Below are 10,608 nucleotides of genomic sequence, written 5' to 3'. Positions count from 1 at the left end.
GGAAAGGGAGAAATCCCACTCCACCTAGGTTTCCCTATTATGGCAATTTTGGAGTTGGACTTTAGATTGGTTTTGGGGCAAACCCTAGGGGGTTTCACCTATATAAAGAGAGGGAGAGGGAGAGGGCCGACCACCACAGCAGCCGCACACCCAAGGGCACCCAAGGCCGGTGCCCCAAGTGCCCCCTCTCCCAAACCCTAGCCACTCCCTCCTCCATCTTCTCCCGCCGTGCTTACGACGAAGCGCTCCCGGAGATCTCCACCATCACCGTCACCAAGCCGTCGTGCTGGCGGGATTCCGATGAGGATCTACTATATCCGCTGCCCGCTGGAACGGGGAGAAGGACGTCGTCATCAACACCGTACGTGTGACCGAGTGCGGAGGTGCTGCTTGATTGTGGCATCGTCAAGATCTTCTACGCGCTTTTGCAAGCGGCAAGTGATCTACTACATCAACCACGAGATTTATCTCGTTAACGCTTAGCGATCTTCAAGGGTATGATGATCTTCACCTCGTTGCTACCATCTACTAGATTAGATCTTGGCTTGTTATTTGTTCTTGCGGTAGGAAAATATTTGTTTTGTATGCTACGAATCCCTACAGACATGTGTGATGGCGAACGGGATCGACACAACAAAGTAGTCGAAGCTTATTCCTGAGCTGCAGTTATATAAAGGCGCAAAAAACTGCACGCAAATAGTACGAGCCGAAAAATATTTGGCTGAATATATTTTGCAAATAATAATTAACTGAAAATATAACACTTGATGTTTCTAGTGTCGGTGAATCCGCAACGGGCCTGCCGGGGTCAACTTGGTATCTTTTCTTTTCATCGTAGACTTCTCTTATCTTTGGGAATTGAGTGAGCTGCCGCTGATGGACGTTTACATTTCTTGAATTCACCATGATATTCGCATGCGTGCTCGATCTGCCCAAAAAGCATAACTTGCTGATACTTGATTCGTGGCTTGCCTTGCTGATCCCTGTAGTCGCGTGCATGTATATGCTTGACTTGTATTTCCGCCTTGGGAATTGACCCTTCAAGAAAAACGCTGCCACCCGATCGATCTTGCAATCACACGCCGGGGTCGCCGCTTATTTTTTTTCGTTGAGTCGGGTGATCGGTCTTCAATGACGACGAACTCCAGATTCTTGCGCTCGGATGCGATCTTGATGTTTTGATGATGATGAGGGATCTCGCCCGGATAATGAAATCCAGTTGTCGTGTTTTCCATAGACGGCACCAATTAATGAGACGGCTTCTCGGCAATGTCCACCATGAGGGGCTTAGGGTTGACAGAAGGCGACGATGGAGATTCCGGGAGCGAGAGAAGGCACGATGTACCCAGGTTCACGTCCCCGCGGTGGAGGATCGCTACGTCCTACTAGCAATCCACTATATGAATATATGTGTACACGGGGCCGCCGTAGGGGGAGTTGAATCTAGTCTAGTTCTAATCTGCTGGTTGCGATGTCTAGATGTATCGCGTGTATGTTTTTCTGTTTTTCTGAATAATCATCTAAGGGGTATCCCGGCCTGGCTTTATATATGCAACTAGGCTAGGGTTTACAAGAGTCCTAGTCGACTATGAATTGGAGACTTATTTCTTGTAGTCCAAGTCGATATTACGTGTGGGTCCAGCTTGTTGAGTCCTTGTGCTGGTCCATCTTCATTATTTGCACTAGGTATAGCAATGTCGGGTACCCGAAGGGTAATTCCCACATCACCGCCAGCATGCGGCGTCAGGTGTGGGAGATCTCCGTCCTTGACCGGTGAAGCTCTAGTTCCTGGCCGGACCTGCGATTTGGTCGGGTGGATGGTGGTGGGGTATTTGGGACTGGGGGAAACCCTGGCTAGCAATGGACACGATGTCATCGATGCCCTTGGCGCATGTCCCTCCTCTAAGGCTTCGTTGAGGTCCCCTCTCCCCCACCCACCCCTGCTCTAGGTGAAAACCCTAACCCCTACTTGGGCAGTGGCAGCGTCGCGCATCGTTCCCCTTTTTGGAGGCACCGTTCGGGGCTGCTGGGATGGTTGGCGATTTTCCGTTGGTCGGTGATGGTTCTTGGCGATGCTTCATCTGCGGCGACGAGTCAGGTCTGGAGGTTGCTTTTCAAACTCCAGTCTTGTGGTGGTTTGATGCCTCCTGTTTTCCTATCGACAGTGTAGCGCTCTTCTATACTGAGTGATAGGGATGGATCCCTCTTTGGAGACAGAAACTAATTCATTCATCTCGAAGCGATGTGAGCATTACTTTCGCTGATGGTGACGTGAAGTCTCCACTGCAATGCCCACGGATGATGGACTTGGGTCTTCGGAAAAGAGTTGCGATGGTAGATTTGTTGGCTATCAAACAAAGGAGGAGACGAGATTTACCCAAGTTCAGGCCCCTGGATGGTAAAACCCTACTTGCTGCTTGTCTGATCTTGATTGCTTGATGAAGATTGCAATGTCGTCGAGATTGGCTATGGTGATGTCTAGATCGTGTGTAAGGTCTAGTCGTCTTCCCCAAAGGTCCTTCCTAGCCCTTATAAAGGAGGCTAAGTCTTAGGTACCGTGTCGTGTCGCACGTTGCAGCCCTAGCTTCCCTTGGGGCTAAGAAATCATTGTCAGTAAGATTTCAATTATCTTTCGGTGAAAATATTTTAAATATTTCAGTACTAGTACACATAATTCAAAATATATCTTTCAATTTGTTTAATATTTAAATGAATTTTGAGAGAAAATTTCGGCACTTTGGCCAAGATGAAAACCAAAATCACTGAAATTGTTTCATTACTGGATGAAATATTCCCGATACTAAGTTGAGTTCCAAACCATCATCAGAGACCCTGAAATTTTGACTGATCATGTTTACAGTTTACACAGGTTGAAACGAGCACAGAAGACAGAACTGCCACGGCAGGCGCGGAGAACTGAACCGGAGCACTGGAGCAGGCCGCACCACAACACGGCTTCGGGCTGGACTCCTCGTCCTCGGCCTCGGCGATAGCGACCAAGCAAACCCGATGCCGCCGCCCAGCTCCGCCGCCCTGCCACTCGCCGCCGCCCCCATGTCCAACCCCTCCCCCTCCCCTTCCCCGCCTCCCAACCCCCTCGCCGCCGCCTCCTCCTTCCTCCACCACCACCTCTCCAGCCTCGCCTCGCGCTTCGCCGTCCCGCGCCCCGCGCTCGCCGCCGCGCGCCCGCCGGGGGCCCAGGGCGCCTCCCACTCCCACTCTCAATCCCTCGCGCTCGCGCCCGACGAGGTCGCGCGGGCGCTCACCGGCACCCCCGTCTTCACGGTCTGCAACTCCAGCAACGAGTTCGTGCTCGTCTCCGACCCCGCCACCGGCCTCCGCTCCCTCGGCCTCCTCTGCTTCCGATCCGAGGACGCCGACTCCCTCCTCTCACATGTATCTATTCCCCGACCCTCCCTCGCCATCTGCTGCTGGTTTCGATGCCTGCTTTTATATGTTTTATTACTGATGGTGCTGGAGCTTCTTTTTTGTAGGTCAGGAAGCGGCAGCCCATGCTAGGGAAGGGGGCAAAAGTAGTTCCCATTACGCTTGATCAGGTGAGCTTAACTTGATGTGTCTTTCGATCGCCATCATGTCATGTATCTCAGGTACAATCCTGCACGGAGTTCACAGGGATTTGGGTTTACGCTAGATTTTAGTATTAGTGAGTTTATGTTGTTGATTGCTTATGTGTGGCCAATTTTCCCAGATTAGGATTGTTTCAGTAGCTAAATTCTACCGTACATGCTTTGAACATTTATTATGAGCTTAGGCTAGCCCTATTGCAACTTCTCACTCAACCCAATGCACCGCTGTTACGGAGCGAGTTGGGTGGTGTTGGCCAACTCAGAGCAACTCTATTTTTTACACCATCCACTAATTAAGCAAATGAGTGTAGTTTTTTATTTGCCTGACCACAAATGCAAGTGACTTGTGCAGAAAACAAACCTCTAATTAAGTGGATCATTGAAATTCTATATCTTGAATGTTACTGATATTGTTTCATGTTTTCGAGTGTAAATATTCCTTACGCCACCCTTCTGAACGCAGGTTTATATGTTGAAGGCTGAAGGTATTGCTTTCCGGTTCTTACCAGACCCTCTTCAAATAAAGAATGCACTGGAGGTTTGCGCCTTGATGGAACTGTGTCTCCTTGTTCTATTATATATCATCTATATATGTGTGTACCAGTTTAAGCTCCCCCACCCCTTTGTCGTTCTCACCAGAAAGAAAGTCAAATTTATCATATTAACCAAATTATTGTTCAAAGCAGCAATGCAGCAAGTATGTGTTTCAAGGTCCACATGGCTGCCATTTGTATCAACTTATATATCATTCTGTTTCTGGATGTTAACCAAAAAAAAAAGTCCATGAGCTAGGGTTAGTTCTTGAATGCCGAAATTTGCATAAACACTACTCGAAGCTTTTAATTTCAACTTCCTTGTCTGCATCAGGCGTATAAAGGTTAGATGGCCATCGATCATTCCAATGTATCATCCACATGTGTGTCTGAATACTTGTAATATATCTTTTTTATTTTATATTCATATTTGTCAGATAACATACATTTGTCATTCTGTGACTTCAAAGACAGCATATGTCGATATCAAGTTTTGTAGTCTTTTCGGGCTGGTTTAGCATTGTTGGGCACTATTGTAGTATATGCGGGTTACTGTTATCAATATAAGCATTGGAAATGGAATTCCACACTGGTACTCTAATATAAGCAATGCAAGTGGACTTCTTCAGCCTAATAATGATTATTACTATTTGGCTTTTCAGTTGAAATCCGGCTTAACTGGCTTTGATGGTGTTCCAGTTTTTCAGGTAACTTCTGGTTTTATTGCTCTACTAAGAAATTATTCTCATCGAAAGCAGTTAGATTTATATGTTCATTGACAGTTGGACACTGGGATTTTATGTGTCAAGTTCAGTTATATGCATTATCAACCAGGGTTCTACAAACTACTGTTACTGTCCCAGAAACCAGATTGTCTGGCCACCCTTGTATTCCTCCTCTTCCAAACCATCTTCGTCTACACCACCTTCAGTTTTTGGGACAGTTCATGTTTCTAAAACCCTGTTAATAACCTGACATCAACCCTAAAACCCTGCCGGTTACTGACATGCCAAGTTGCCAATGGAAAATCTTACTTCTATCTGTCCTGAAATTCTGGAATGCAAAATATTAAACTCTTCGTTGAGAACTTTACATGAACTGATTAATATGCTGGTAAGAGTGAAATATACCTCTGCAGTTGTCAAATACGTAGTAATTCTTTTTACATCTATTGATCAATATAACAATAATGGGCGTGGTAGCATATGTACTAGTTGATTGGTTGATTCATTCCTTGACTTCTAACCAAGGTTTAAAATAGCGTGCTAAATGAAATAGCGCCAGCCTCCTTCAAACGCTATGGACGCTATATCGTGCTAATTGCGTGCTATATTTCAAATAGCGTTTTGAAAAAAAATACCAAATATAGCCTAAAAATAAAGGATTTGGCTAAAAGGGTTGGATAGTTAGTCCAAAATGACTGAATCATACATACATAACCACATACAACAAATAGATCTCCAATTTTTCAGAAGGCTAACATCAATATATATTCCACAAGGCAACAACAGTATAAATTATTTATTAAGAATCATTAGCATTAGTGATATTATGTTCTAATCTAGAAGAGGAATCAACATATTGCAGTTCATCACCACGAAAAAGTGAAAGCAAGTTAGCGTGAAAAATAGCGCGCTAACGCTATGAAGATTTAGCGCGATATAGCATGCTATTTCACAAATAGCGCCATAGCGAGAAAAAATTACTAAAATTTAGCGTGGACCCTCCAAATATGATATTGCGTGCTATTAACGGAGAAATAACGCGCTATTTTAAACCTTGCTTCTAACAGAAAAATCTAATTTAATATGGGCTAAGTTCCATCATAAATATGGCTCAGATCCACAACCGGATGGACACCAGAGAAATAGGTGGATGAACCCATTGCTTAAAGCTAAATCTGTTTACCTGTCCTGCCATCATTAGTTACTTTCCAATACTGAATGGACAGTCCTGTCATGATTTCCCCACTCTCACCAAGGTGCCTCATCTTGTGATAGTCCTATCTCGTCAATTGGAATAGTTGGTTGGCGTGCATTTTAAATTGTAAGGCAGTGATCCACAACAGGATGAATACCGTGCAGAAGATAGTCAAACGGCGTGGCTGCTAGGGATTGGGTAGACATAGGTTGAGAAGAGAGAATAATCAGGGTTAGATAGATTGATTGTTATTGCTTGATCCAAAAGTAGATACATGTCATCCTTATATAAGGGATGCTCAGGCCTCGGACGACTCCTAATACGACTCGAATTATTAGATCTTTCCTAATACAATTGAATTCTTTCCTAAACCTATACTTTCCTAAAGGATTCTCCTCTATTATTTGGTGCTGCAAGTCTTTGCCAAACACATGACCATCTCAGGATCCAATACAACCATCCTGGTGTTCTTGTCGTCTGGCTGGCCGCATCCATCTTACTATCGTCCACAACACTACACCCCTCCTGGATAAGCCTTGCCCTCAAGCTGCACGGTGGCGGCCAAGGGTTGAAGTCCTTCATATCCCCACTTTGATGTGGTTCTAATATTCCAGCTCCACAGTTTGCTAGTTCTTGCCCAATTCTCTCATGTAGAACTTGTCTATCTCTTGGCCTTCCTGATTTGCTAGACGCTTGAATATAATAGATTTTCTCTTTTCTCCCTGTTTCCCCGATCCACCAGCTACGTTCGCACACTTCCAAATAGTAAATGCTCCCGCGGTTGGAGTTGAGACTTTCTTATCCCTCTTGTTACGACCAACTCTTTCTCCTGGATTGATCAGGAATTGATGTGCATGCATATGCATTTTTTTTTCATGCAATCTGCTGCACATGAATTTGGCTCTAATGCTTTTCGTTGACATGGCTTTCTATCGCTGCCCAGCAGCTCGCCCTTCTTGCATATCTGATACACATGTGGCTTGTTTATGTTCATCACAGTGTAATAACATGCTGCAGCTGTCATAGTTTGCTGGTTCACTTCCATTGATCCAACGAGCTCCACCGCCCTGAAGAGTCTGGCAGCCATTGTGTTTGGCTTCACTGTTTCTGATTTTTGCTGCTCCTCCAATGCTGCCTCTTGATGATACGTCACTGTTGCTTCCTCGACTTCTGGCTGCGTAGGCATGGTTGCGACTAAAACCGTTGTTATCCCCCTTCCCTTTTCTGTAACGATCTCAAGCATGCACACCTTGAATTCGTCAAAGATTTGTTGAACAGAGGCCTTGAATTTCTCCATGAAAGAGCTAGCATCGAAAGCCATGGTGGTCGTCTCTGATACCAAATGTTGTGGACTTAGATCCACAACCGGATAAATACCATGCAGAAGATAGCCAGACGGCGTGGCTGCTAGGGATTGGGTAGACATAGGTTGAGAAGAGGGAATAAGCAGGGATATAATAGATTGATTGTTATTGCTTGATCCAAAAGTAGATACACGTCATCCTTATATAATGGAGCTCAGGCCACGGACCTCTCGTAATACAACTGGAATTATTAGATCTTTCCTAATACAGTTGAACTCTTTCCTAAACCTATACTTCCCTAAAGGACTCTCCTCTTTTATTTGGTGATGCAAGTCTTTGCCAAACACGTGACCGTCTCCTGGTCCAATACAACCATCCTGGTGTTATTGCCATCTGGCTGGCTGCATCCATCTTACTAGCTTTCACAACAGGAAGACATCCTCCCCATCCCCACCAAAAAAAGGCTTCCTTTATTGTTATGTTGTTTATCCAACAAACTGAGCATATTTGGTTTACTGGATTGAAACAAAGAGCAGCTATTCAGTGGATGCCAAAGGAAAGTGAAGTACCTTACAATAGTACCAGGGTACAGCCTCATGCTGGCATTGTTACAGCAGGGCATAGGTGTTTCCATAACTCTTTCCTGGAGATGCATGCTTTGCAGCTTTTGTACATATTTGGATGTTTAACTTCTTTCAAGTGACATATTCAACTTTGAATGAACTGCCTTCACTGTGATGAAAATGCCTGATTTGCATGCGCAGTCAGATCTACTGGTTCTTAAGAAACAGAAGAAGCGCTATTGTCCAATATATTTCCAAAAGGTTTGTTAGGATCTAAAATTTTCTTTCATTTACTGACAGTCTGGTCAAATTGTCATCGTTTCCTTCTCTGTCCAGGAGGACATAGAAAGAGAGCTTAGAAAGACATCTAAAGCTTCGAAAGGATCAGCCTTATCTAAGCAAATCATGGTATGCGATTTATAGAGTTCTTATTTCTTTTGTAAGACCTGCTGAAAACTCAGCCTTCTGGTTTCTTCAGGTTGGGAGTTTGGAGGATGTCCTGAAGAAAATGGAGGTAGGACAGAGAAAAACATACCATACACTCAGGGCTGCTTGTATGTACCTTACTGACTGCTAACATCGTAGAACTCTTTATTTTACAGATAAATGATAGAAATTCTGGATGGGACGACTTGATCTTCATACCACCTGGGAAGAGCCTTAACCAACATATCAATGAGGTATCAGCATAGTTTGTTGTGCAAGCATAGAGTTTGAGCACACATATTTTCGCACTTGACATGCTGTGATGGCCAGCCTATCATCAACGTTAAGTCGCTGCCTGAGCTTTTATTCTTAATGATTATTTCACGGTTAGCCTTGTAAGGAATTTTTTAAGGTCAAGTGATAAAATATGGTCGTGTTTTTCCCCTTGTTTTCTAGAAAATATATATCTGTTGGTATTATTTCTGATTCACAAACATCAAGTTCTGTATGGTGCTATACTTTTGTTGCAAGATTTATTTCCGTGGGGGAAAATATCTGTACAGGATTGCAGTCATAAAAGAGAAAACATGATTAGATTCCCATAATCAGTTTGTTCTCATACTACCTTCGTTACAATCTGGATCTCCTTTCCCCCTTGCTACCATTCTCTATGAAAATTTTCACCCACTCACTAGTCAAGCCATCTGGATGAGAACTTCACGAAAATGATCTTCGTGGAGTGCAGCATATGTGGTTGAGATGTACTCCCTCCATCTCATAATATAAGATGTTATTACAACGAATACTTGTAATGACATCTTATATTACGGGTGGAGGGAGTAGTTGGAAGTGATGTTCATGGAGGAGAAGAATGATGATTGTAGTGGAACTGTGGAAGTGGAGCTAGCATATCATAATTCACAACTTTTTGATCTTGTAAATCGCAGTAATATTTTCTCAGCCGTAAGAGAAAATATATAGGCTTGTCAAATGAGGTATTTTATGCAGGCTGAGACCTGAAAGAGGTTCAGGTAGGAGGGCCTGAAGATAAATATTATTTGTCTGGTTAGCAAGTGGCTCAAGCTCACTAACGATGACTGGTTTGTGAGCATCTTCTAAGAAACTAATACCAGCGAAAGAAAGACTATTTCTCAAGTGGAATTTTGGATGGAGATTCTTGGTTTTGGAACGGCCTAAGGTGTGCAAAGCATTTGTTCGCTGCTAGGTCGATTCTACCACTAGAATGACGGACAGATTTGCTTAGGATACTTGGGCTGCTAATGAGCCACTTCGTCAGCAATATCATATCCTATATATAATGTTACGAGGCAGCAAAATGTCAATGTCGCAGCGGTTCAGTTTTTTTCTATGACCTACCAAATGTGACATTCCAACGGGCAATCGTTCAGCCTAAACTGGGGGCTTCGAATAAGCTGGTCCAAGAGGTGGAATAGGCTGGATCATCACAATGACGAGACACTTTTTCTTGGTCTCTTCATCACAACGGTCTTCAATCCAACGGCATCCCTCTCCTATGAATTCTCGAATTTATTTTTGGCATAAACATATTTGGAAAACAGAAATCCTCATCAAGTATATGAACTTTTAGTGCATCTTCAGAGGAGCCTACTTCCCATAATAGATAATATGATTAAACGAAAGTGGCAGGGGAGCGAAGTTTCTCCTTGCGGTCAAGATAAGACCATACAACAGATCTTTCTTGACTGCCATGTTGCCAGCTTTATGACATATAGTAGGTTTTCATATACCTCGGCCCTATAGTATTTCTCACATATTGCGAAATTATGGACAATGGGCTTGAGATGGGATCAAGTACAAATACTAGCCGGGGAGTTTGCTGTGTGTTGATGATTTTGTCATAATGATATGATGTTATCTTTGACAAAAGAACACTTTATCATCCAAATCAGATGGACATACAATATGGTGGCCTACCGCGATCTTGGGCGCCATTGCAAAGAGCTGAGTTCAGAGAAGCGGTGGAAACGGGCAAAGGCCGTGGTCATGGTCATGGAGCTATTTTCTCTTACTAATTGGCACACCTGCAGGCGATTAGATGGTGACGGACTTTCTGCGCCTTCATTTGCCTTTTGGCCTCGTTTTTTTTTTGTCGTATGATCGTTCAGAAGTTACTCACTTGAATGATTAATGTTATGAATTCTCTTGTTTAACTTGTATCCATATAGCCGTGATAAAAAAGCTAGAAGATCAATGGTAAAACTCTTCCTTTATTTATTCGCAAAAAAAAAACTCT

The 10,608-nt window shown here is 43.8% G+C and overlaps 1 protein-coding gene across 1 annotated transcript; it reads left to right on the top strand.

Annotated features, from left to right (window-relative positions):
- Window positions 1–3,009: 3,009 nt before the first annotated feature.
- On the top strand, window positions 3,010–8,774 carry LOC124707099 (protein TIC 22, chloroplastic-like). Its single transcript, XM_047238760.1, has 8 exons — window positions 3,010–3,396; window positions 3,495–3,557; window positions 4,051–4,125; window positions 4,783–4,827; window positions 8,109–8,168; window positions 8,244–8,315; window positions 8,386–8,421; window positions 8,510–8,774. Exons 1-8 carry the CDS (start codon window positions 3,010–3,012, stop codon window positions 8,597–8,599), a joined length of 828 nt encoding a protein of 275 aa, XP_047094716.1. The 3' UTR covers window positions 8,600–8,774.
- Window positions 8,775–10,608: the final 1,834 nt, after the last annotated feature.

Source organism: Lolium rigidum, chromosome 1, assembly GCF_022539505.1.
Source record: "Lolium rigidum isolate FL_2022 chromosome 1, APGP_CSIRO_Lrig_0.1, whole genome shotgun sequence".
Lineage (NCBI taxonomy): Eukaryota > Viridiplantae > Streptophyta > Magnoliopsida > Poales > Poaceae > Lolium > Lolium rigidum.
The sequence above is the reverse complement of the archived record's forward strand: the minus strand, read 5'-3'. Positions and strand labels throughout refer to the sequence as shown.